The sequence below is a fragment of the Sceloporus undulatus genome, chromosome 1, assembly GCF_019175285.1.
Source record: "Sceloporus undulatus isolate JIND9_A2432 ecotype Alabama chromosome 1, SceUnd_v1.1, whole genome shotgun sequence".
Classification (NCBI taxonomy): Eukaryota; Metazoa; Chordata; class Lepidosauria; order Squamata; family Phrynosomatidae; genus Sceloporus; species Sceloporus undulatus.
Window position 1 is genome coordinate 142,505,812 of NC_056522.1, and position 27,721 is coordinate 142,533,532.

A 27,721-nucleotide genomic window follows, 5' to 3' on the forward strand; every position below is an offset into this window, starting at 1 on the left:
CCAGTGTTGGTTGGAAGAGGTGTAAAACCCATCTACTGCAGAATAGATGGCTAATCTGGCTAATCTGATTCTTGTTTTTCTTTTGTTGATTTTTCTCCAGCTCTTTCTTTATGGCCAGTTTTAATTTGGAATTTTACTTTTTTGTCGTTAACTGCCTTCAAGTCAACTTTGATCTCTGGCAGCTCTGTGAATGAATCATCTCCAAGGGACCCTATCCTCAATGACCCTGCTCAGGTCCTGCAAACTTAGGGCCATGTCTTCTTTGGTTGAGTCTGTGCATTTGGTGTATGGTGTTCCTCTCTTCCCAATGCCTTCTACATTTCCGAGCATTGTTGTAGTTTCTGATGTATCATGTCTTCTCATGACATGGCCAAAATATGACAGCCTCAATTTAGTCATCCTGGTCTCACCAAGAAAACCCTATGATGAGGGATTTTATCATGACTATTTTAATCGTAAATAAATGCCTGGATGGATGTGCACAGAAGGACCAATTCTCCATCTCCAACCCTCACCAAATAGCACTGGCTAAAGTATCTGTATTATCTTCATGAACTCCAGTGGCCAAAGCTTGAAGATTGCCTTAGGAAGCTTGTGTATGTTAGGCTGGTGGTGGAAACAAGTGAGATTTTAACATGCCTGCTTTGAATACTCTGCCTACCTCCACTCTGAGAAAAGAATTGCTTCTGGGGTTTTTGTTGTGGGATTTTTTAATTTTGGCTCTCAGGGGCTGGGCTGGACATAAAAGATTGCATGTGCTGATAGTACACCCTGAGACCTCCAGATAAGGAGCTTCCATGTGTCTTCATGGGAAGAAATACTTGCTAGCACAAAGTTGCTAAACTCCCAGACTCCAGGATTTGTAGCAGAGGTAGCAGAGACTGCTGGGTGTTGGATCAGAACATAGGCAAACTGGGAATCACACTGCATCAGGGGACTGACTGTGAACCCGCTATTCTTGCTGATTGTTGTCACTGTCTGTTCACCTACCCTCACCCTCCCTGCCTTCTCAGCTGCTCTCTGCTTCTGGGTAGTGAGGCAGATGAAGTTCAAAGATTCAGGGCAAGTGAAGAAGCAGAAAAAAACCCAGAAGACAAGGAGATGCAATTATTCAGAAGGGGCTTCTTCTGTAGGTATCTTGGGACAATAAGAAGCTCCTTTATGATGAGTTGGACTATTGGTCCATTTTAGCCCTGGATTATCAATTTTGGCATTATCAACTACTCTGACTTGCCTTTAGCAGTTTCTGTTTCCAGCAAGATTCCCTGCCTGGAGATACCAAGTATTTCATGGTGGCCTCCCATCTAAGTGTTAACTGGTCCTGACTCTGCTAACTTCTGAAATCAGGTGAAAATTGCTGTTTTCAGGATGGTATGGTGATACAAGAATTTCCCCTCCCCCCAAAAACAAAACAAAAAAAACACTGGAATCGACACTTGGGGGGGATAATAGGAAGAGAAAAGTTAGTTGGCTGCATCCTCAGTATCCCCCCTTCCATCCATGTGTATTATTGCAGGTTAATTTAATTTAATAGATGGCATCTGAATATTCTAACAGCATTTTTATTCAAAGCTGCCTTTAGTGCCAGTTTTTAGGGAAAGAGTGGGGCATAAATAAAGGCCCTTTACAAATGGGCCTTTTAGTACGTACCCTGTACATACTAGGGTTGCCTGGGGGCATCTCTTTCAGAGGCCCCCAACCCTAGTACGTACAGGGTACGTACAAAATGGCAGCGCCCATTCTACATGGGTGTTGCCATTAGGATGTCATGGCTATGCCACCTCCAAACGGAGTGGCATGGATGTGACGTCCTGGTGCCGCGGAAGGGCGCCTGTGGCACCCTTTCCTCGGTGCTGGAAGGAGCTCCGTTTTGGAGTTCTTTCCTTCATTCATGTTGCTGGTGTAGCATTTACACGGCTGCGCCAGTGACCCAAAAGAGAAAGGGGCTGAGCAGCCCCTTTCTCTTTTTCCCCACCGCTGTCGGGGTTTCCTTGGGGCTTGAAGCCCCAAGGACACCCCTTTCCAGGCTCCAGGGAAGTGGCCTTTTGCCACTTCCTGCGGCCTGGAAAAGCGTTGGATTGGGGCCTCAGGGCTGCCGCTGTGGCAGCTGAGGCCCCGATCTGTCGGGGAAAGGGGCGGGTGCAGGCCACCACAAAGGGGTGGTCTGTAAACCGCCAAAGTTACATGCACATACATATAGTGTTCAAATGGAGAAAGCCCTAGACTCCATTTTCAGAGTGCTGAAGGTACATTTTATAAACACAGGTTCAATGCTGGCATAAGAATACTAGAGACAACTGTGCTTCATCTCTGCGTGTGCAAATTTAATTGGGCACTGTGATATTATTGCACTGGTGTGACACAATTATTCCTTACACAGGATGTTCCTATTTCTTTAATAGGTTATAAACATGTTGTTCTGCTGATTTTACTCTTATAAATCACTTATACATCTTGTAGCAAATTGTACACAATTAAAATGGATCATAGAGTATTAGGTAGGTTGCTAGCTCACCAAATATTTGGGTGGAACCAAGGAAGCAACATTACTCACCGTGTGAAGTAATTAATAGTTATGTGAGCCATATATTTATTTTATTTAAAGCTTCATATACAAAACTACTGCAATGCTTCTGTAATAGCCTTCAAAGAAAAAAGTAAATAAAAATCAAGAAATGCTAATACTGAATATATATAAAAACACACCAAGAATAAGAATAACTAAACATTTAGGACTGAATCCAATTGCTCCTAACCAGAGTAAATCCATTGAATCTGTGAGGACTTGATAAGTCAGAGTTTACAAAAATTCCATTGATTTGATGGGCCTAGGGATTAATTCATTTAAAAATGGGGCTGAGTGTGCAATTCTTTGTTTATTGCTAAATTAACTGCAATCTTGGTGTCAGGCAAATTTCTCTGGGCAAAATTTCCATAAATGGGTTACCTCCATTGAGAATACTTTTTTCTGTCTCTCTGGACACGAGCCACTTGACTGCAGATGCAGAGGGCAGGTAGAGAAGAGTTTCACCAGGATAGTATGACAGCAAGTATTCTCTCAGATGCATGATTCCCAAACCATACAAAGCTGTTAGCACAATGAATCCCAGCATTTTGAGTGTGATTGGGATTAGGAAAAGATTGTTAGCTGGCCAGCGTTTTTAATCATCAATGAGATATGTCTTTAACAATCAAACTCAATAAGAAGCGTTGCAGCCATGGTCCCTGGGCAAAATTACACATTATGTTACATATATCGCATGCAGCTGACTTACTTTTTCTTTTCTTACAAATAATGAATGGGGGATTTATATAGGGAGGAGAGTGGGTGGTGGAGGCAGTTTAAATCTCCCCTCACTGTGCATAACACTCTTGATCTTGATGATGACACTGTAACTCTTACCTGGGAGTAAAGAAAAGTAGACAATAACTTCTTGCAGTACGTTTAATGTATATAATTTTTATCCTGGATACCCAACATTTTAGCTTGGTCCAGAATATTAGAAAACTGTAAAGAACTGTGGCCAGGCTATTTTTCAGGGAAGCAAGATAAGTAATCAGAAATGAATATTTGAAGTGTTTTCAGGCTTCATGAAAGAGCATGTCCATTCTAAATGTATTAGTTCCTCCCACAACGGGAGTAATTATCTATGTGGTTATGTTTCTCCCCCTCATCCCACCCTCCTATGGGTTTCATTGGCACAACAGCTGTCTGCTGCAAGTGGCATTGTGTAGCTTCCATTTTTCTTTTTTGGCTTGTTGTGATAATAGCTCAAAGATTTTGGAAGAGGGAAGAAGGAAAACCACTGCATTTGCAAGTGGTTTAGGTGTGTTTGAGGCAGTTTGTGGTCATAAAATTACCTGGAAAACATTCCAAAATTTCACAGATTTTGGGGAGGAAGCTTTGGGGATGGCAAAAATGTACTTCAGGGGTGCATGTGAGCCACACCTGCCCCGCAGCTGCTCTACAATCTAGAAGTCCTATTACCTAGAACCATTCCAATCTGATTTTAGGCCTAGCTATGGAACAAGGACTGCTTTGGGCACTTTGATGGATGACCTATGCAGGGAACTGGAGTTCTGTTGGTTCTGCTAGACCTCTCAGTGGCTTTTAATAGCATCAACCACAGTATCCTTCTGGACCATCTCACTGGGATGGGACTTGGAGACCTTGTTTTACAGTGGCTCAGTTCTTTCCTGGAGTGGTGAACCCCAAAAGTGGTACTTGGGACTCCTTTTCAGTCCCCCTCCATTGGCCTGGGGAGTTCCTCAGGATTCTATTTCGTCTCCTATGCTATTTTATACATGAAACCAATGGCAGAAATTTTCTGGAGTTTTAGGGTGCAGTGCCATCAGTATGTGGATGACCCATATGTGGATGACTACTGCTCTTTTCCACCCCAATCCCTGATCCTAAATCAGTGTCTATTATCAGTAATGGATTGGATGGGGGCAAACAAATTGAAAGTTAGTCCTGACAAAACAGAGGTGCTCCTGATCAGTTGGAATACTGATTAGGGAATAGGAATTCAGCCTTAGATGGGATTACATTCCACCAGAAGACACAGGTTCACAGTTTGGGACTATTTCTGGATTCAGCTTTGTACCTGGAGGCCCAGGTTTCTGTGCTGGCCAGCAGTGTTTTGCATATTTAAAGCTTGTGTGCCACCTGCACCCATTTCTTGACAGGCTGGATCTGGCCATGGTGGCACATGCCTTAGCTACATCCCATTTGGCTATTGTAATGTGCTCTGCTTGGGGCTGTCTTTGAAGAGGGTTCGAAAACTTCAACTGGTCCAAATAACCACAGCTAGACTGTTAACTGGAGCAGGTTACAGAGATAAACCAGAGATCTGGTTACAGGTTACAGGCCCTTGCTGAAACAGCTCCACTGGCTGCCGGTTTGTTTCTGAGCACAATTCAAAAGCTTTATATGGCTCAGGCTCAGGCTATTTGACAGACCATATTTCCCTGTATTAGCTGACTTGGGCTATGAGATCATCAGTAGAGGTCCTTCTTTCAGTCCCACCACCATCACAAGCACAGTTGGTGGGGACGTGAGCAAGGGCCTTCTCAGTGGCTGCCCCTAAACCTGGAATGCCTTTCCCAGGAAGGCCCTCTCCTGGTTGTTCTTCCATTTGCAGACTAAAACCTTTTTATTCAGACAGGCTTTTAAAACAGATTTTTTTTAAAGAATTGGTAGGGGATGCTGTGTTGTTTTAACTGAACTGTTTTAAAGACCTTTTTATCTTTTAAAATATATTTTATTCTTTTATTGAAGTTGACTAAATATTGCAAATAGTTTAATTGTATTTTAATGCTCTCTTTTTGTATGTTTTTAATTGTATTCTATTGGATTTTGAGCCACTTTGAGTCCCATTTTGGGGAGGAAGTGGGATATAAACATCATCATCATACACAGCATACCCTTCATGTGGATTTGTACACTTTCCTCTACCACCACCCTTTTACGTTATTCTCCCAGCAAGGTCAGTTATCCAACTTTGGAAAACTGACACCTTATAACTTTATGATTAGGAAGACCCCCCCTGCTGTCCCATAAAAGCAACAATCTTAAACATTGGGGCTCTATGCCACCCCTCGTAGCACTGGATTGGGAATGCAGCAACTGCACACCACACCCCCAGCCCAGTACAAAAAAGAGCCGCAAAATGTGGTTCCTATCTGCACCACTACAGGGGTGCCATAAGCACTGCAGCATGGCCTTATGACACCCTTGTGCACAGCGCTGTTTGGATGCTGCGCATGAGAGACGTCATCATGGCAACCACGATCTGGTCGGGCACATGCCAAGATGGTGCCCAGGTGCTGGCACAAGGCTTTCAAGCTCAGCCCTTGCTGAACCCTAGTTCAGGTCCAGGCCGACACAAAGTGCTGGTCTGTACACCCACATGCTTGTCAATGAAATTACACCCCATTAGACAAAATTAAATTTAATTCTGAATAAATATGCATAGAATTATGCTACTCCTAGGATTAAAATAATGTAAGTAAACTATCTTAAAACATACACACATCATATATTGACCTTATCGTTGGATTCTTTTCCTCCTGCTAGACTTATTAGACTACTGGCATATCATCCTCTTTATTCCCTTTATCTGGCCAATATAATACTACTTTCACAGAAGCAGGGAGTTGTTACTTGATCTGGGAGACCCTTAAGACTTGCTGAAGTAGAAACTACTGTAGTAAAATAAATCTCCAGCAAGGAATTAAAATAGTCCAACAGAGTCTGAGTGGACTGAATAGTTATAGAATGCTTGGCAAAGAATGAAATGCATAGCCAGGAGGGATAGGGAATGGAATAATAGACTGTTATGGAGGGAGGAATGAGAGACTGAATGGAATGGCCAAAAGGAGCATTGCAAAATTTTATTACAGGTCCTACTTGTTACTATTGTAATTCTAATAGATGAAATGAATGAATATTTGGTTTGTGGCTCTTATAATTAAAAGAGCAAATACTGTTTGGAAACATTTGATAACTCTCTAGAGTTGTATGCCAGTTGAGAAGAAAGACAGGCTTTTACATGACTGTTTCTGCCTTCTCTTTTTTTCTTTCTTGAATGATGATGGTGAACAGGGAAGAGGGAGGAGGGTTGGGCAGAAGGGGCATTGTACAGTCTGCCCTCTATATCAGTGGACTAGCCATCCAGAGATTGGAGCATCCATGGATGGCCTTGCCCCAGTATTATCAATGGTGATGTATGGATGCAGCTGTGCCAACATGCTCACATGCTTGCCATGCATCTGTTGACAATAATGGGACTTAAGAGACTTTTTGCTATTCACAGGGCCCTGCGGAACAGAACCCCTGCAGATATGGAGGGCCAACTGTAGTAGACATTTAGATCTATGCAGGAACTGCAGAGGGATCTGGAATGAACTTTCTCACTTACCATTGCTAAGCATTGGTTACTTTGGATTCTTAGGGCTTGTATTCCAGTGGCCAATAAGGTGGAACCAATGACTGCTTAAGGCCATTTAGGCTCATTCTTTTTAATATGCCCCCCCCCAAGCGATCCACTCTTTAAAGGAATGTTTTCAGGACATCTTACGATGCAAATGCTACAACATGTGCAGTTTTCGCTTGGAAAGGCCCTTGCATCAAACCCTGAAGAGCAATTTCTGCTCTGTGTAGATCAAGAATGGGGAAAATGAGAACTGTGGGCTGTTACCTTGAAATGCCCCCACCTTCAGTTTTCAGAAATAAAAACAAACATTTCTAATCCAGAATGCTGTGTCTTCTAGGAGGTATGAAGGCATTCTCACCATGGTTTTGCTCCCTACCCTGTTTTAAGCCCTGGGAAATAGGAAGCAAGTAGCCTTCAGGGGATTCACAAAACATGTCCCCTAAGCTCCCCAAAATTTCTGAAACACCCAAAATCAAAATGGAAAGATGATGATCCGCAATTTCGTTTGGTTCTTTAAAAGTGTTTGCCCTCTTCTGCCATTTCCAGGCCTGGTACGGCCTGAAGTAGTTTTGGCCTCAGGACCTCCAAGACTGAGAGCAAGACCTGGGTTTAAATTACCATACAATTATTAAATTTGCTGGGTGACCTTAGGCATTTGCTTCTCAGTTTATACAAATGCATGTACAACAGTGTATATATACAAACACACAACTCTTCAGCCTTTCATGGTGTCAGATATTTCTGTTTGCAAAGGTGTATTTGTACATGTATTAGTCATCATAGAGATACTGAAGCCTAAATTTTGTTGTTCATCTTTACTGGAGTAGACTCATTAAATCAGTGGGATCTTCCGACATAGATCCCACTATCTAGTGGTAGTTCAACAATTGATTCAATAATTGATTGAGTGGTTCTACTTCATCTGGAACTAACCAAGAAGATGCCACCCTAAGTGCACCTCGTATACTATGAAGTTAAATACCATTTTACACAAGGGGGCTTTTTGGAGAAAAGATGGCCAGCCCTCGTGCAATACATGTTGTAACTGAAGCTGCACTTGCATGCATTTATTTTGGATTAACTCTGCTGTATGTTTTTGTCTGAGGTACATAGATATAAGATTACGTTATAGGTTGTTCAGTATTTGTTTTATTATATTATTATTACTTCTCTGTTGTACTGTTTCTCATCTTTTTCAGAACATGAGAGTACGGACAGTAAAGGGACAAGATTATTTCTCTAAATCGGGGGCAAAATTCCATGGGAAAATGGAACAGAAGTTTCTTCTTGTTGACTGTAAGAAAGTTGTATATGGTACATATAGGTAAGAACGAACATATATAGGATAATTTTTATAGACATGTTCAGTAAATTTTCAGTGTGCTCTTAAAGCCCATGCCATCCCAATTGCTTTATCTGGTACATCTATATTATTTATCAGTGAAGGAGACTTCTAAGAATTCTAATAGCCATGCCGTCTTCAGATAGTTTCTTCCATGCATCAATTAGTTCAGCAGCTGGCCATACTACAAATATCAGTGTCTTTAGTTGAATGAGTGAAGGTGGCTCTTCTAAGCAAATGAACAAACACAAATCATATTACTTAATACAAATAGGCTAAAAACTACTGTACAAAACCCAGAAACAAACAAAAAATGACAATCTGAACATACCACAAAAACTAACAAAAATTAACAAACGCTCTGACCTCATCCCCTACAAACAGATGGTTATGTTCCCTTATTACTAAACTTCCTTTAATTCATACTCCACAAGGCTTCTATAATATAAACAAATTCAATTCATTTTACAAAACCTAGAATTGATAACTGACCTGAAAAAGAATTCATGTAAGAAATAACCATTTCCCTGTCTTTAAAAAAAATTGGCAAGGATTTCTCCTTTTGCTAAAATTGCCAATTTGTCAGTTTTAGCAAAATCAGCCAATTTTCTTGAGTTGGAGTAGTAGCTCTTGAGTTGGAGTAGTGGCTCTTGAGTTGGAGTAGTGGCTCTTGAGTTGGAGTAGTAGCTCTCTTCCACCTCTGAACATAGACAGTTTTTCCTGCTGTATACTGTAAAGTCAATGCATAATTCTTCTATAGAACAACATCCACCAGTTCCAACAAGAAAGTAGCTGGCTTCCACTGATTTTTTAATCTTAAAAATATCTTCTAGCATTTTATGTATCAGAGTCCAATATTTCTGTGCTTCACTATAAATCCATCAAGTGGTCTTTTTTTTCATACATGAAACTAAACATATGAAGGTTCAAGACATTTCTAGTGGGCACATGTGTTCAGCGATTTCAAGATAGGCACTGTTGAACAGGTCTAAAGAATAGAAGAAAATAAAGAAGCAAAATCTTGAAACTCCTCATTGTCAGATTTAAATTACTAGCACTGCAGTAAATTAAAAATTCATTTATACATTTAGAAATTGTTCAGGCATCCAGTGAAAAGGGGCAGGAAAAATTATTGAGGGAATGCAAACACATCAGATATAAGAATTTTAGTGCAAATGCTTTTTAGTGTCTGACTGTGCCATGCTAGAAGGGATTAAAGGGGGGAAAATCATCGGGGGAATGAGAATTCTTATTTGGTAGTGAGATGGAATCCCTAATTACTCTCTCCCCATAGCTACACCTCTGGCTGACTTTAAATTGGAGATATTTGAATTTAAAGTTTTCATTAGCTCACATGAGTGGGTTGTTTTTAGCCTAACTTCATTGCCCAGGTTATTGTGCAAATAAATCCATGTAATTGTTATAATCTGTAGCAGCAGCATCTACTTCCGAAGAAGCTCACACTTGGAGCTCTTTGGAGAAAGAAGAATATTAAATATTAAAAATAAATATTTTATTTATCTACCGAAAGCACTTGTTCCCAAAATTTAGCTATACCTTCCAGAATCCATGGTCTGTCTGAAGTTTCTGGGAGCATAGGGCCAACAGTTTGGGAAGCACTGATTTAAAACCTTTATCTCTTCAACATGAAAGTCTTCTATTCATTTTTCTTTGTTTCATTTTTATTCTGCTTTACTCCCACATGGGACCAAAGCAGCTTACAGGTTAACAAAAGCAGACTTCTAGAATGGCTTACACATTAATAAAAATGAGATAGTGACTCGACCTTCCTTGAAATCGCCGTAATGTAAGAGGAGATGAAGAGCCCAGCCCAGCTGATAAAGGCAGAAGCAAATATAAATGTTATTTATTTAATTTATACTCCCCTTTCTCCTGTTATTTGAACAACACAAGTAAAAAGAAAATTCAGCTAAAACCAATATTTTTATAAAGTTTGGAAACAGTGACAAAAATGATATCACACCTCGCTGTTTGTGGTTTTTCCACCTCACAGGACAGTTTGAATTAAGGCAGGGAATTGGAGAAGAGGCAAATATAGTTATAGCTAATCAGTATATTCAAGGTTATCCCCATCATTTATTTGAACACTACATTCCAGTTGCTTTGTCTTATTGTAGGAATGATGGTTACAGGTTTTAGTTTCTTTTTTAAAAAGAGAGTGATACGTACATTTTCAAAAAAGTCTTTGGATCTCTGATTCTTAATTTGTTTCTTTTTTTGTTACATTCAGATGAGACGATGAAGGTAAGGTAAACTGTGTTCCAGCTTTCCCACACAAAGTGTCCCTTGGCATCAAAGATGGGTTGCAAAAATATGATAATTTGGGAGTGATTGAAATGGATAAAATTTATTAGAGATTTCTGCCATAGTAATGAACCTAAGATTTTTTTACACCACCTGAGTTGTTATTAATATGTGGCTATTCTACCTTTGCAAGTGAGGATGCATAATTTCCACTGTTTTCTCCCTGCTTCAGTTTTGTGCTGTTCTCACCCAGTTTTCACACATCCTGAAGTGTTTTGAAAAATTATGCTACAGATATATACATGATTTTTGTTTATGTTTTTATTTTGAATGATACCCCCTCCCCATTTCCAGGCAGCTACATGTGTTTTTGTGCAAGATTTCAATTTTCTATACAAAACCAACAATATTGCACAACAACAACAATGCCTACTTGGGGGCAAGTTTTCTGATTTTTTGTGTAAGTTTTTGTTGTGAAAGATTTCTGGTTTTGTACAAAACTGTTTGTGTACAATTTTTGTTGTGCACGATTGCTGCCGGGGAGGGGGGGTTGCATAGAAAACAGCAGTCTTGTACAAAAACTTCACATGGCTATCTGGAACCAGTGTTTTTTGCACAAATCCCCACAATTCTCATGCAAAAACCATGTACACAGAATAACCTCCTGACACTTAAGAATGTATGATATTGGACAAGAACTGCAGTATATTTTCCCCATTTCCCCTTCTCCCCATTTTGGCCAAGAAATGGGTAATGACAAATATTCTTTTCATCCGTAGTTGAGAACTGTGGAGGAAATTTATACATACATTAAATTACAGGTTTGCAAAAAAATTGTAGAAGAGAATGCTCATAATGTTTCAATAAAATACCAATATTTTAAATATAGTAGTCCATAATATAATATAGATTCATGGAATCATAGAATTGTAAAGTTGGAAGAGACCACAAGGGCCACCCAGTCCAACCTCTGCCATGCAGGAACTCTCAATCAAAGCATCCCCAACAGATGACCTTCTAGCCTCTGTTTAAAGACTTCCAAGGAGGGAGGCTCCACTAGAATCTCCATTGAGGAAGTGTGTTCCACTGTTGAACAGCCCTTACTGTCAGGAAGTTTCTCCTAATGTTGAGGTGGAATCTATTTTCCTGTAGCTTGCATCAATTGTTCCGGGTCCTGTTCTCTGGAGCAGCAGAAAATAAGCTTGCTCCCTCCTAAATATGACATCCTTTCAAATATTTAAATAGGGCTATCGTATCACTTCATAACCTTCTCTTCTCCAGGCTAAACATAAATATAGTACAGTCGGCCCTTCTTATACACAGATTTTTTATACACGGAAAGCATCCACGGTTTGAAAATGTCCCAAAAAAGTATAAATTTACCTTGATTTTTCATTTCTTATAAGGGACACCATTTTGCTGTGTCATTATATTTAATGGGACTTGAGCATACACGGACTTTGTTATACACGGGGGATCTTGGAACCAAACCCCAGCATATAACAAGGGTCCACTGTAGTCTGTAATATAGAATGGTTTTAAATTTTTCTATATTTATTTTAACAGTGTTACTATAGTTGTTGTTGTTGTTGTGTCCAAGTTGTTTCCAACTTAGGACAAGTTTATGGTGAAACTAGCATGGGATTTTCTTAGCAAGATTTGTATAGAGGGGGTTTGCTATTGCCTTCCTCTAAGGATAAGAGAATGTGATTTGCTCAAAATCATCCAGTGGGCACGGATTTAGAATCATGTTCTCCTAGAGTCCTAGTCCGACACTCAAACCACTATGCCACATTGGCTCTCTGACATCACTGTTCAGAGACATGGCCCTGTTAGTCTGGAATATCACTATGCAAAGGGATCTTGTAGCGCCTTTGAGACTAACTGTACTAAATAAGCACCTGAGAAAATAGCCCAACTCTATGAAAGCTTATGCTACAACCTCTTTCTCACAGTTAGTCTCAAAGATGTTACAAGATGCCTTTGCATACTGACATAACTGTTTATACTGGAAACAATATTTCAATGAGGTTTCAACACCATTATTGTGATTACTTTTATGGCCCTCTTTTTTAATTTTTCAGGGCCCTTGTCCATTATCTATTTAATAGAAAGTTATAATAAATATTTAAGCTGAATTAATCATTAAAATCAGTAAACATGGTTGCTAGAAGATATTATTGAGGACTTTTTTATGGGTTCAGTCTGCTTTCAGGAATTTTCTTCCCCTCTTATCCTTTCTGTAGGGGCTTTTGAGCCCTCACAGATGGTTATTTTTTTTTGTGGGGGGTGAATTGCTCCCTTTGTTTTCTATTGGATGGTGCAGTTCTTACCAACGAAACTCTACCATACAATTTTGCCTGATATCTGTAATTACCAATTTCATAGCTCATAAGGAGATATAAAGTAATCTTGCAGTACCTTTGAGATTGAGAAAGAGAGATTTCACAATTTCAAATTTGCTTGTGCAATACCAATACAACACACTAGTGAAAAGTGACCCCATGTTAGATAACATTACAGATAGATTAGATGCATAAATTATTCTAATAAAAATAGGCGTGGCGTCATATGTATAGATGTGCTTAGTAAAGTTAACTTACATTTTATTTGTTTGTTATTTTTTTTAAAAAATGAATGGATTTGTATTCCCAGTGTATGTTTTCAAAGCAAAAGGGATTCTCTTCCAATATGGGCATGTTATCATATGCAACACATCATTAGTTTCAAAAATAAATCAAAATTTAATACATGAAAGTATTTGCGTGCTCATGAATTGAATTGCTAATTGTCATTTTTCCCTCTTTCAGCTTTATGTGGTCATTTGAAAAAGCCAACCTCAGCATGGTCCAGATTATCACAGGACAACTTGTTGAATCTTTTGATGAAGAGTTTAGGACATTATATGCCCGTTCTTCTGTTCCCAGTTCATTTGCTCCAGAATTAGTTAGAATTAATAGCCACCGAATACTCTGGGGAAATGATGCATACCAACATTCACATTCCTCATTAGCTTCACTTTCCAGCCAGCGTAATCTTTTTGGAAAGCAAGACAGGATGCATAACTTAGATCCTAACTTTCTGAAAAACCGAAGCACTGATAGATATGGATTAAATGACAATGATAAATTTGGGACGAGAAATCAGCTGTTTCAAAAAACACAGTTTGCTCCAGGGTTTCACATGCAGAATAGAATCCAACAGTGTCAGCCCAATGAAGTAAATGAACACTGGAAAAGGCACAGTTATGCAGGAGAGAAACCAGAAAGAACTCCATATTTAATGCTCAATAGAACACTTAATCAGGCCAATAAACCACCAAATACTTGGAAAGTACCATCTGACAGTCTCAGCATTAAATCTTCATTGCATGGAAGCTATACTGGTCACAATGGGCCACAAAAGGATTTAGCTGATCGTCTTTCACAGCCAAAGCTTAACATTGCAGATAGGAACTCAGTTGTACGAAGATCTTTCAATGGAACAGACAATCACATCCGCTTTCTACAGCAGAGAATGCCAACCCTTGAGCGCACCACAAAATCTTTTCTACGAAATTGGCGTATTGAATCATACTTAAATGATCAATCAGATTTTCCGACAGACTCAAATGGTTCAGGGGTAGGTGAGAAGTGTGAAGGCTATGATGCAGCAGATAATATCAAAGCCCATGCCCTTTATGCCCATTCTCGCTTACGTTCCTCATTTGTTTTTAAGCCAACTCTGCCTGAACAGAAAGAAGTAAACAGTTGTGCAGGTTCTTCAAACTCAACTATCATTGGTTCAGATGGTAGTGTAACACCCAAAGCAACACCCAATCATGTTCCCAAACTAGAAACTGAGGCTGATGAAACAAAGGCAGAACCAAGCACTAATGTCCCACTGGAACCTGATGTGGTAAAAAGTCAGAATTTGCACATTTCAGAAGATAAAAAACTAAGTATGACTCCACCTGTTACTGAGGAGACATCTCCCTTTCTCTATTCCACTCTGAGTACAAGCAGACCAGTTGAATTTTTAAAAAATCAACAGAATGAAAATATACTGAAAAGAAGAAGCTTTCCAATATTTGAGAATTCAAGATCTGTTTTGGATCATGGTGATAACAAAGAGGCATCCAGTTATGTCTATAGTACACTAAATAGGAATCGATTAAAGCAACCAGCAGTTATAAAACCACCCCCAGAAGACAATGTTAAAAACTCTAAAAGTCTGCATAGTGTAACCAATCATCTGGCACAGGACAGTAAAGTCCCCAAATGTGAACTAAAAAGCCCCACCAGGCCCAAGTCCATTTCTGTGGCTGAACTAGTTGAGCCTAGCCAAGAAGAACCTGTCAAAGATGTCATGACAAAGAAAGAGAACAAAAATTCTCCAAGTTTCCTGAAAAAGGGATCACAGAAACTAAGGTCGTTACTGAATCTCTCACCAGACAAGAAAGAGAGTTTGTCAAAAAACAAAGCTCCTGCTTTCTACAGGATGTGTAGCAGTTCTGACACTCTGGTATCAGAAGGTGAAGAGAATCAAAAGCCCAAAGTGTCTGAAATAAAGATTGATTGTTCTCCAAGAAAAAAAAGAACCTCATCTTCTAATTCACAGGGGAGTCTACACAGAAGTAAAGAGGATATTGCTGTGAGCCCAAAGTCCCCCAAATCCCCCAAGCCTCCCAAATCCCCCAAGCCTCCAAAGTCACCAAAATCTCCAAAATCTCTAAAACCTCCCTCTGATGAGAATGTTAAAAGAAGTCCGACTATGAAACCCATGGAAAATCGATTGTTAGTAGTGCCTCCAGGTGACCCATCTGCACCCAGATTTAACACTGAACAAATTCAGTACCAAGACGTGAGAGAGCTGCGTGCAAATGCAGGCCGTGAACAGGTTCCTCTACCAATTCCTGCTGCGGTTCCTCCACAAAGAGTCCCCACGGCACCCCATCGGCCTTCTGGCACAAAGCCTACCAATGAGCTGATCAGGCCTCGCCTGACTGAAAGGCGGGTTTACAGTCGCTTTGAGCAATTCTGCAACTTGGATAGCTCTTCCTCGCCAGTAAGATCTCAGCTAGTGAACAACACCCCAAAAAGCAGTGCTCAGTTTTCAGAGACAAATAGCAAGACCTCAAGAAATAGTTATGCAAGGAATAACCAGGTAGCTAATTACAACCCTGGTATATACCATCCATTACATCCAAATGAGAACAAATTTCGAGGAATTATGCAAAAATTTGGCAATTTTATATACAAAAACAAATGAGACTTATGGCATGTTACCTGTCAGTGCTATGGATACTTAAACAAGTGTAAACTGATGGGCAGCTTTTGTAAAGCTTAACTGAAGATATTGCAAGCTTTAGAATACTGTTCTACTTGTATATAATATTGCTTGCTCCAGAACTTTGTTTCAGCATAAGTTTTGGAATCAGACATGTTTATATGTATTTATGGTGTCTGAGGTACAGTCAGAATTGCCTCAATGCTGCATATTTTATGACTTCCAATAATGTGGCACAACAAGCCAAAGGAAGCATTTAAAACCTCAGCTACTGTACTGTTTCAGGACATGTGCATATTATCGTTTTCTTGCACAATAAAATGTTCTTTTGTTACTCATTTTATACTTGCATTCTAAATGTCTTGTTCTTAAGATTGTGCATCAGTTGAAGGTATTGTCTGAGCACTGGCATTTTGTACTATACTGTAAATAAGCAATACAATCCATCCTCTGTATCTGTGGACGTGCCATCCACAGATTTAACCACATGTGGACAGGATACCCACAGTGAAGCAGTGGAGGAGGAGGAGGCAGAAAAGGAGGAGAGGGAGGAGATGGAAGAAGTAGGAGTAGGAGCATGAACGTGGCCACACCACCATTGGGGAAAATGTAGACTTGATTTTAAATGCAGACAGATTTTTACATTTTTAAAATACTGTTTTAACCCAAAACATCACCTCATCCTTATGGTATGGTTATTCGCATTCAGTGGAATGCACACATGTTCATTCTGGATTTATGTTGCTGTTCAAGTATTTAAGCATCTTGATTAACAAGCAGTAGAAATAAGGGATTTTGAGATCTTGTATACATTGGGCTTTTATTTAAAAAATTAAGTGGTTATTCATAAAAATACTGTTGCTTGGCACAGAAATAAGTTATAGCAAAATCATGGAGAGTTTTATAGGATTGTGCTCTCTGGAAAAGTTAGTAGTTCTGCCTAAATAATTAGTTATGTAATTGTTTAGGATGCACCACCTCTCCCCCCATTTTGAAATGGACTAAAATGCTAATGAAAGTCAAAAGTATTTTGTGACAAGCATTTATTTAATAATGGGAGAACGGGGGAAGAAGGAAAAAATCAGAGAACAATACAATTTAAGTTTAACACTAAAACAAAACAAAAATTAGACAGGCTGGAATAATAATAAAAAAAGATAGCTGGTTAGGGTCTGGGGCCTGTCTGCTGCCATACATTTCTGGATTGGAATACAACTGTAGGCCTCATCCTGCCACTGTCTGGCCTCAAAGCTGCAACCAGACAAAGGTTGTGTTGAAGTTACAACAGCAATTTTCTCCCCCACTGTCCTCTAGTTAGTGCTTTTTATTCTTGCAGAAGAAACTCTGAAACAACGAAAAAGGAGCATACAAAGCCATCCTATGTTCCAAAGTCTGCACACTGTGGTTTGGAAAATCCATTCATAATATGACTTTAGGTTTTCTAAAAGGTTTTTCTTTTATATCTTTGATATTGTCAATGGTAATTTTAGCATCTCCATCAAAAAAAGCATATTTAAACATTTTGGAGTCCCATGGATGTAAACACAAGTTGCTTTTTACACTGTTGTGACTTCAAAGTGTTAATGTTTGGATACAGAGCATTCTACATAATTGAAAATTCGTAAACATTAAAGGTACTTCAGTCACACCTGTAACCTTATACTACTTTTGAAAACCACTTAGCTTGGTATAGTTTAATACTGATTCTTTCCAAAAAGCCATTGAGCTCCTAAACCAAAGCAATACTTCATTTTTTTACTGTCGTTTTTAGTTGCACTTTTAAAATATCATAGTTGTACTTTGATATGTCAGATTCATCATTTGACAGGTTAGAAGCATACTTACTGTTTCAATAAAATAAAAACTCTATAAAGCATCTATCTAGTCCAGTATAATGTTTAACATGCTTCTAGTAAGCTTACAAGTGGAACTCACAAAAAAAGTATCTTATTTTATCATTAGGCACAGAAGAGCTAGTCTGGTGATAGAGCCGGCATGGTGTAGTGGTTTGAGAAGGGTTCAAATCCCTGCCTGGCAGTGGAAACCAACTGGGCGGTCATAGTCTCAGCCTCAGTAGCAAAGGCAACCCTCTCTCTGAACAAACATTGCCAAGAAATCCCTGTCATAGGGTTGCTTTAGGATTGCCATAAGTCGGAAACAGCTTGAAGGCACACAACAATAGGCACAGAAGAAACCATATTCACCTGTTTTCTGTAAAATGGGTTGTGTACAGACAGGCAAAGGTCTTCTGTACATTCAGTTTAGAGTCAAGGAAGTCAAAGTGTTTTGGAAACTTTAGCAATAGTCCTCCTGAGACTACTTCAACCTTGTAGGAGATAACCATGACATCTACCTGTAGGATAAAGTAGTACACATTTTATTTTCTAGGCCATATTTCTCTTAGGTAACATATAAGGAGTAACTAACCTAGCACCTACTCTCTTGCTGTAACTTTCTGTCGATCTGCAACGGCCTTACCATTCAATTTACAACCATTTCTAACCATTACTAGCCAGCACTCTCCACCCTAAAGAAGTGTCTTCAAAGTCACACCTACCTCAGTCAAGGCTCTTACAAAGTATCTGTGCCATGATTTCCTATATTCCTAAATGCCATGAAATATCTCTAAAGCTGGGTTTCTCAACCAAGATTCCCTGGAGTTATGGGATTCTATGAGAGGTCACTAGGGGGGTATGTAAGAGGTTGTGATTGGGCGGGGGGAGAGATATATTTTTATGCAGGGGTTCCCTGATACCTGAAAATTATTACAAGGGTTCCTCTAGGATAAGAAGATTGAGAAAGGGTGCTGTAATGTCTCCAGGCATAATCAAAAGCTTTGGAGTTTTAGGATCTGCAGAGAAACATTTAGTACGAAAAAGCAGACACTTTCTATTTTCTGCAGAGCCTGCCCCATCTTCCTTCCCAACTCTAATTTCCACCTGCTTTTTCCAGTATGTTCTAGTTTCAATTTCCCTTCTCTCTTTTCATGTTATATGATATAGGACTTCTATGATCAAATCTGCTAACTACAGAGAGGTCTTTTTCAGGTGTGTTCCCTTCTTTGTGTAATTTCTTCTCCAGAGAGGCTCACTTTTGGTGCCTCTTGGCATAAGGATGAGATTGCATTTTCCCATGGAAATCCTATAGATATCTGTGCAGAATTAAACCTCATAGAGTTCAGTGACATTTCTACCCAGGCATGTAAGTATAGGATTGTGCCACTGTTTAGAATTTCAGCAAAATAGTTTCAGCAAAAATCCTGTTCACTTCAAGATACATGTACTATATGTTTGTATTGTATTGTACTGGAAGACTAGAAACATAGGAAATGAGACTGGATTCTCTTAGTTTAGGAGGTGAGCACAAGAGTCCTAGAAATACAATACCACAATGAATAATGAAGAGAATTATCAGTGAAGAGAAAGAACTAGTGATTCATGAGGAACAATGTAAAAAACAAACAAACCATCAAACTCACTTTTTAAACAAATCATTTTGTAACAGCTATTTAATGTGAGGACAGGTGAAATCTCCACCAAGAAGATGTACAACCTATAAATAAAGGGCTCGGTTAGTAGGATTTCATATAGTTTGAGAATCGTTCTTGTTTATCCTTTCAAACATTGGTGATACCGTAACGTCTTACACAAAACAGTCAGGCCTCCATATCAGCAGGCTATCCAGTGTTTGGAGTGTCTGAAGCTAGCTCCACCCCATATAAGTCAATGGCAAAACACGCATGCAGCCACACTAATATGGTCGCTTGCATGTCACCATCCATAGACTTACATGAACTTGAGATCCCACAAGGGGAGGGAACCCTCACAGATACAGAGGGCTAACCTCCCCCCCCCTTCAGTTCATCTTTGTTGTACATGACTGTTGTTGTTATTGTGTGCTTTTGACTTATGGTGACCCTAAGGCAAACCTATCATAGGGGTTTCTTTGCCAATTTCCTTCAGAGGAGGTTTGTCATTGCCATTCTCTGAGGCTGAGTATGACTTGCTCAAAGTCACCCAGAAATTAATCCCTGGTATCCAGAGTCATAGTCCAATGCTCAAACCACCCCACCCCTCTGGCTACACACATGACCATAGGTTGTCATAAAAAATATATGTATGATATAAACATAGTGAATACTTAATATGGAATTCCTGAGATCCACACCAGCCTTGTTTCAGTTTCTGTATACAAAAATATAAATAGCTTTAAATCCTTAACAACAAGAAGAATGGACAGTTGCACTAGTTGCTTTATATTGTGCTGGCTGTAGGATTAATATGAGCAACTGAAACTTTCAAACTAAAGACAAATTTTCTTTTTAAAAGAGATTAAAGTACTTCAGTCCTCTAGTTTTGCAAAAATGGCAGGGTAGCTAATGTTACATATTCCTATCAAGTTCAGAAAAGTGATAACTTGGTGGCTAGTACCTGCTGGGAGGGGAGGTTGGTGGATGGGGTGGAGGGCCAGGTGAATGTGCTTTCTTCTGAATCAGATCATGAATCCATTTAGCTCACTTTTGTCAACACTGGAAAACGCCAACAATCCAGGATGAGAAACCAGCAACTGAACCTGGGGACTGTCTGCATGCAGGGCAGGTGCTCTATCAAACCCGTGTCCCTTACCTGGTACTGGCTTCTGATACTAGAGGATCTGTGGCCTTCCAGATGTTTTTGGATTGCAACTCCAATCAGACCTAGCCAGCATTGTCAAGAGTAAAGGATGGTAGAAGATGCAGTTTAAGAACAGCTGGGCCCACATGATCCCCATTTCTGACCAGTTTGACACAGAGTGTCCTTCATATGCAAACATTTTGGGATCTGAGCCAGAGTGTCATCTTTCTGCTTATTATAGCAAAGGAGTACAGCATGATGGCAAAGACATTTTTTAAAAATGGAGATTTTGGATTTTTTTTTTAAAGTGAAAACCATTTGTGAATAAAGAACTTTGGATGATTCTTTATGAGAATTTCTTACTCTTCCTTAATAAATACTCACTGAAGAAATTACATTTTAAAGTGTTTTCACCCCATAAAATCTGCTATTGCTTTAGTGATTCATTAAAAAAAGAAATGTATAACCTAAGTTCAGCTGCAATCTTGTATATACGTATCTGGGAGACAGTCCATTAAAAGCTTTTGGGTTTTCTATTGAGTAACTGTTCAGAATTGCACTTTAAGTTGTTGCTTTTTCCATCTTTGCTGTGCTTTAAAAGGAAACTAAACAATTGTAGTTGCTTATGCCCGGACTCATACTCATTTGTTTTGTTCTTATGTAAAACAAGCCATAAAGCTGTTACTATCTGTTCTGTACATTGTGAATTTACAGCCTTATTGGGCTTTGAAATTACCAGCTTCCTTTCACATAAAAAGTATTCTATGAAATTTTAACAACCATTTCGAACCAAATCCTCATTTAACAAAAGTGAGATCAGCAAAAAATGCTACCAATAATATCCTGCAAAACTATGCCAGAATATAATTTGAAATAATACCACTAAAATCTCATTCTGTTGTTAGTTTGGTGATAAAAAAGATTTAATGGGCACTCATTTGGATTACATGCTTCATTCATGTGATTTTTCTGCTTATGAATAGCACAGCAAGAAGGAAGAAAGAAGAGAACTGCATGATGAATGGAGTAGCAATCTGTAAAACATTTATGTAAACATGATTCTGACAGAAATTGGCATGAGCCTCATTTCTAATCCTAGGAATTCAGAGTGCTTTATTGGATAATGGTAAATCATCATAGACATCACACATTAGGAAATGGGATGATAGCCCACCCAGACATGCTTGCAGTTAAATTGGCCGCTGACTTTCATGTTGCTTGCCACATGCGGTTTTTGGAAATATTTTTGTTTGAATAAATAACCTTTAAAAATTATCACAAGGTTTCTAATTGATTAAGCTGACAAATGGCTACTTGGCTCTGTAAAACTATGGTGGGGGGAATGTCTTAACCATCTAACTGGGTAGAATACATAACCCATGGATTGCAGATTAGATGCCTTAAGCACAGCTTGGAAATGCTACTTTTATGGGCTCTGCCTTCCTGCCTTCCTTCCTTCCAATATTTTTATCTGGTCCTACATCAAAAGTTTTCAGGGCAGCATACAAGTAAAATCCGTGCGAACAAGTTAAAGCAAAATAATATAAATAGACAAAATATATTTCAAGCTACAAGTTATGTCAAGTTTAAAAGAATAAAACCATTTCAAAAACACGTGCATGAGCATTTTGAAGTAAAACAGGCCAAAAGTATTGATAAGCAACCATGTTGTTACTTAACACCTAAATATAACTAGTTTTAGTGCCAGGTGGACCTCAAACGGGAGGACATTCCACAGCTGAGAAGGCCCACTCCCTCATCCTCACAGAGTGTAGTAAACACACTTGTGAGAGACAGAGGAAAAAATGTCCCCACCTTAGGGCTTTTATTATTATTATTATTATTATTATTATTATTAAGCTTTATTTATAAAGCGCTGTAAATTTACACAGCACTGTACATACAATCATTGGACAGTTCCCTGCCCTCAGGCTTACAATCTAAAAAGACACGACACAGAAGGAGAAGGGAGTGGTGGTAGGGAAGGGGCCTGTCTAGTAAGATAATACATATAAAATACATAGCAATACAGGAAATGATTCAAAAATTGATGTAAATGTCATCACAAGCATCTTGACCTCAAATTGGAAGTGTATAGGCAACCAGTGCAATTCTTTTATATGCTTTCTATTTGATATTCCAGGTGCATCTGTGCTGCAGAAATCCAGTTTGACACCGCTATAACTGCCATGGCTAAGTGCTATGGAATTCTGGGAATTGTGGTGCCACAACAAACTACATATTCCAGAATTCCATGGCATTGAGTCATGGCAGTTAAACTGGATTATTTCTACAATGCAGATGCAGCCCCTGTCAGCAGTTGAGTATTTCCCGAGTTGTTTTCAAAGGCACTCCATGCACAGCACATTACAGTTATCTCATTGGGAGTTGACCAGTGCTTGAGCTAGTGGGGCTAGGCTTTCTCTGCCCAGGAAAGGCCATAGCTGATGCTGGTGCCAGGCACTTTGAACCACAGATTCTGCTGAGCCTTCATTAAAAAATACAGCATCTGATCCTTTAGGTTGAGTGACACTTCATCCAGGACAAGCAGTTAATCTAATTCCTAGTCCCAAACCACACTAATTCATAGAACTTCCATCTTATTGAGATTTGGTTTTGGTTTATTCATATTATTATTTTTATTATCATCATCATCATCATCATCATCATCTTTATAATCCAGCATATTACAACATGCAAATACTAGCCCTGCACCTGCACAGCCTTAGCCAAATCCAGTGACAAAGAGAAATAGCATTGAGTGTCATCAGCATACTGATGGTTCCCAGCTCTGAAACTCCTAATGACTGTAACCGGTAGCTTCATGTGTATTTTAGTGCACCATAGTTTAATAGCCAGAACAGACCCTGTTGATAGGAATGGAACAAGTGTAAGTGCTACTCATTCCCATCCCACAGAGCTGGTCTTGTAAGTTTATTCCATTGGCCATACTAGCTGTAGTATTCTGGAACTTGTAGTCCAAAAAGTAAAGTTTTCCAAACTCTGGTCTTGAATAATGCTATTTGAAACAGATTCCTTGAAAGTTCGGAATTAAAAGGATGAAACAGTCAACATTACTGACTGGATGAACTGTCTTGCTTTCAGTGAAACATTCCCAATGTAAACTGTAATGAAAATAGATGGGAGAAATTATTACAGGCAACTTTAAAGAAGATGGTTATTGCCTTCTCCCAGAACTGCCAATTGATCAGTGTTGCTGCATATAAGTACAGTGGGCCCTTTGGCTCCAGGACCTCCGGTGGATACCAAAATCTGTGGATGCTCAAGTCCCATTAAATACCATGGCATCGTAAAATGGTATCTGCTATATAAAATGGCAAAATCAAGATTTGCTTTTGGGGGATTTATATATTTTTGGTTGCTGAATATTTTCCAGCTGTGGATGGTTGAGTCTTGGATAAAGAATCCATTTGAGACTTTCATAAAGGTGCTTGTATTTGCAAACTGGCACTGGCAGGAGTCCATTTTATTATTCAGTTGCAATAGCTTTCCCTAAAGCACTAGATTAAAATAAAAGGTTAAATCAAATTGGTCACAGTCCTTTGATTCATTAATTTCCCCACCCTATCCCAAAGGCACAAGAAAGGTTATATACATGCTTGGTATGTTCATAATAACAACCTCATGAGATAGTGTTGTATAGCACAAGTCCACATGTCAGCTTCATGACGGTCATACAGTCTCACAGATACAAATGAATCTACTCTTAAGGCTCTATCACATTACATTATAATAATGCTATATTCCACTTTAACTGCAATGACAACATCCTATGGAATTCTGGGATTCTCAATTTAGGGAGGGGCATTTTGAATGCTCAGAGGAAGAGGCCTTACTAAACTACAAACCCCAGAATTCCATAGGATATTGCCATGGCAGTTAAAGTAGAATATGGTGCTAGAACAGTGTAGTGTGATTGTGCTCTTAGTATGTCTGTATACACTTATAAATAGATATGTACAAGAAAATTAATCTGACCTGTAATCATGCTTAGCTTAGGTTGCTCCACAGAATTATGGAGATGGAAGGAGCCCCATGGGCCATCAGGTCCACCAAACCCCTGCTCATTGCAGGATCTCCAGATAGAGTGTCCCCACTCCCCAGCAGGTAGCTGTCCAGACGCTTTTTAAAGACGTCCAGAGAAGGAGACCCCAACACCTCTCTAGGCAATTTATTCAATTGCCAAACCACTCTCGTTGTCAAAAAGGTTCCTTTTTATGTTCAATCGAAATCTGCCTTCTTGTAACTTAAAACCATTAGACCTAGTTCTTCCATCTGGGAAAGAACAGGCCCGCCCTGTCCTCTGTGACAGCCCTTGAGATATTTAAAGAGTGCAATCTATTCATCTCTTGGTCATCACCAAATTGAATATACCCAACTCCTTCAAGTTCCCCTCATATATTTTGTTCTCCATACCTCTTATCATCCTCACTACCCTTTTTTTCATCTTGCTCCAACTATATATTCTTAAAACGAGGCACCCAGAATTGAGCACAGTACGCCAGATGATGCCTAACTAATGCAGAATATAGTGGGACTATAACTTCCCTTGAGATGGAAATTATGCTTCTATTAATGCAGGCTAATATGGCACTTGCTGTCTTTGCTTCAGGATCACACTGCTGGCCCAGGTTCAGTTTACAGTCTACAACAATCCCAAAGCTTTTTTTACCTGCAGTACTGCTCAGCCAAGTATCATTCATCCTACACCTGTGCATTTGTTTTTTGCGGCCTAAATGTAGAATTTTGTATATGTTATATTTAATTTTATTAATTTCACCCAGACCTGAAACAGACAGGCAGTAAAATGAAGCTTCCGGCTGCTCTGGGGGCAAGACGTTTAGATGACACCCCCCCCCCCGAGCGTCCAGAAGCCATGCAAATGGTTGTGGAGATGGGCACGCACCCAGCTGGGAAAACTGTCCACAAAAGGAGCGGACAAAGTCTGGGACCATGATGATGGCTCAGATCAGGGCCACGCATGTGTGGTTGCTGTGGTCCCACACCAATTGTGTCTGGAACAGCCTCTGGCTACTCCTTTTGCCCCATCTGTTTGCGGCCCCAGTTTCCTTATTTATCAAGGTCCTTTTCAATTCTGTTCCTATCTTACGATATATCAGCTACCACTCCCAGTTTTGTATCATCTACATATTTGATTATCTTCTGAGTTGTTTATAAAAATATTGAAGAGCATTGACCCAGCACTGAGGCACTCCACTTGGAGACCTTCTTCCAGCATGAAGCACAGTCACTGATGATTACTCTTTCGGCACAGTTTTCTTACCAATTATGGATCTATCTGATAGTGTTTCTATCTTTTCTGTATTTAATTAGTCTGCTAATCAAAATATAATGGGGAGGTGAATTACCAAATGTTTTGTTCAAATCCAATTAAATGATACCCATAATATTTCCACCATCTACCAAACTAGTGAATTACTGCATTGTCTCAGACGGACTCCTTAAAATTTATTCTAGCATTCTTCCTGGTATTGAGATCAGACTGTCAACCATGTGTTTCATTTTTCATTTTCCTTCTATATATCTGTTAGTTTTGATTTCCATTATTTCGTTTATCTGTTTTCTCTTTTCTTACAATTTCATTTAGCTTTGACTCCATCTGCACTGCAGAAAAAATGCAGCTTGACACTATTTTAACTGCCATGGTTTAATTCTGGGATTTGTAGTTTTGTGAGATATTGAGCCTCATCTGTCAGAGAGCTCTGGTGCCATAAAAAACTACGATGCCATAGCATTGAGCCATGGCAGTTAAAGCAGTGATAAACTGCCTTATTTTGCAATGCAGATACAGCCTCTTTCATTGTTGCACTGCTTCCAGTGGAGATTCAGCCTATCTCCTGATGGCTATACAGTGGTGCCTCGGGTTACGAAAGTAATTCGTTCCGCGGCCGCTTTCGTAACCCGAAAAGCCTTCGTAAGCCGAATTGCCATAGGCGCTAATGGGGAAAAGCCGCGTTTCGTGCGAAAAAGCCGAAAAAAGCACCAAAAATTTTCTTCGTAACCCGAAAAAACATTCGTAACCCGGAACAATGATTTCCAATGGGATTTTTTCGTATCCCGAAAATTTCGTAACCTGGGTATTTCGTATCCCGAGGTACCACTGTAATTAAATGATTTTCCAGCCGCACAGCATGACATTTTCACACAGTTTGCAATAATTATTCTTTTGGACTACAATGCCTAGAATCATCTAGCCAGCATTGCTTGAGGACAACTGTGAGACCCCTCTAGCCATTTTAGCAATGGGCGCTGTAATCCCCAAAAGTAGCTTCTCCAAACAGTGCATTTTCAGGTACTTCACTGAAACTCATCACCCTGTGGCATTAGGCCTTTCAAGAGTCAGACAGTTTGTTATAAAGCAATGGAATTCAAGCTATCTGATGTGGGGAATAGTGAAAATTTCCCCAGAAAGTTGTGCAGGTCAAAACCTATCCAAAATGCTTGGGACCGAGAGTGTTTTGGGTTTCAGAACTGTAATATATCTATTTGTGTACACATTCATAATGAGATATCTCAGAGATGGTATCCAAGTCTAGACATAAAATTCACTCATGTTCCATACTTTGTAGGTTGATTGTTTTCACTCATTTTAATGTATAAACATTTTGAGTGAATATCACGAAAGCACTGTGTGTGTGAGTGTGTGTGTGTGTTTGTGTGTGTGTGTGTGTGTGAGAGAGAGAGAGAGAGAGAGAGAGAGTACAAATTCTGACATGACCTGCTGAGTTTTTCATTGCTATTATCAAAATAGCCTCAAAAATGCAGAAGTCATTTTGCACTCAGGCCAGCATTCACAAATTTAAAACTACTTCGACTCAATCACTGTTCTGACTGACTGATAACTAACTAGATGCTGTTGAAAGATACTTTTGGGAAGACTGGATATAAAACCTGTGCTTCAGTAGTGGAAGAAAAACTTGCTAGACATGCTACTGAGTTTCTACCTCTTGGAAAAGGAGCAATACAAAATTGCTTTCACTGCACCCTCACAATCCCCAACCTGTTAAATATATAAAAATGGCTTTTGTAATGCCTCACCCATACTGGCTAAGACACCAATGAACCAAGGCTCCTGTTTATGGGCATGACTAAATGAAGCTGAGGAAACGCCCTACTGAGTCATCTGAAAATGCAGATTGCAAAACTTCAAGAGCTCCCTTGGCCACACCAGAATGTTAACCAGCTTAGAAATGTTCTACTATACTTGCTACTCTTCATTGTGAATATTTCACCTTAAAAAGAAAATTTGCACA

General features: G+C 39.4%; 1 protein-coding gene across 2 annotated transcripts in view; it reads left to right on the top strand.

Moving 5' to 3' along the window:
- FAM83B (family with sequence similarity 83 member B) overlaps positions 1-16,144 on the top strand; it is a 65,936-nt gene extending 49,792 nt beyond the window's left edge. For both annotated transcript variants that reach the window (XM_042447037.1, XM_042447035.1), the window contains exons 4-5: positions 8,138-8,262; positions 13,356-16,144. In XM_042447037.1, the coding sequence (XP_042302971.1) occupies positions 8,138-8,262; positions 13,356-15,795 (2,565 nt within the window). In that variant the 3' untranslated portion in view covers positions 15,796-16,144. The remainder of the gene's footprint in view (positions 1-8,137; positions 8,263-13,355) is intronic.
- The last annotated feature ends 11,577 nt before the right edge of the window (positions 16,145-27,721 follow it).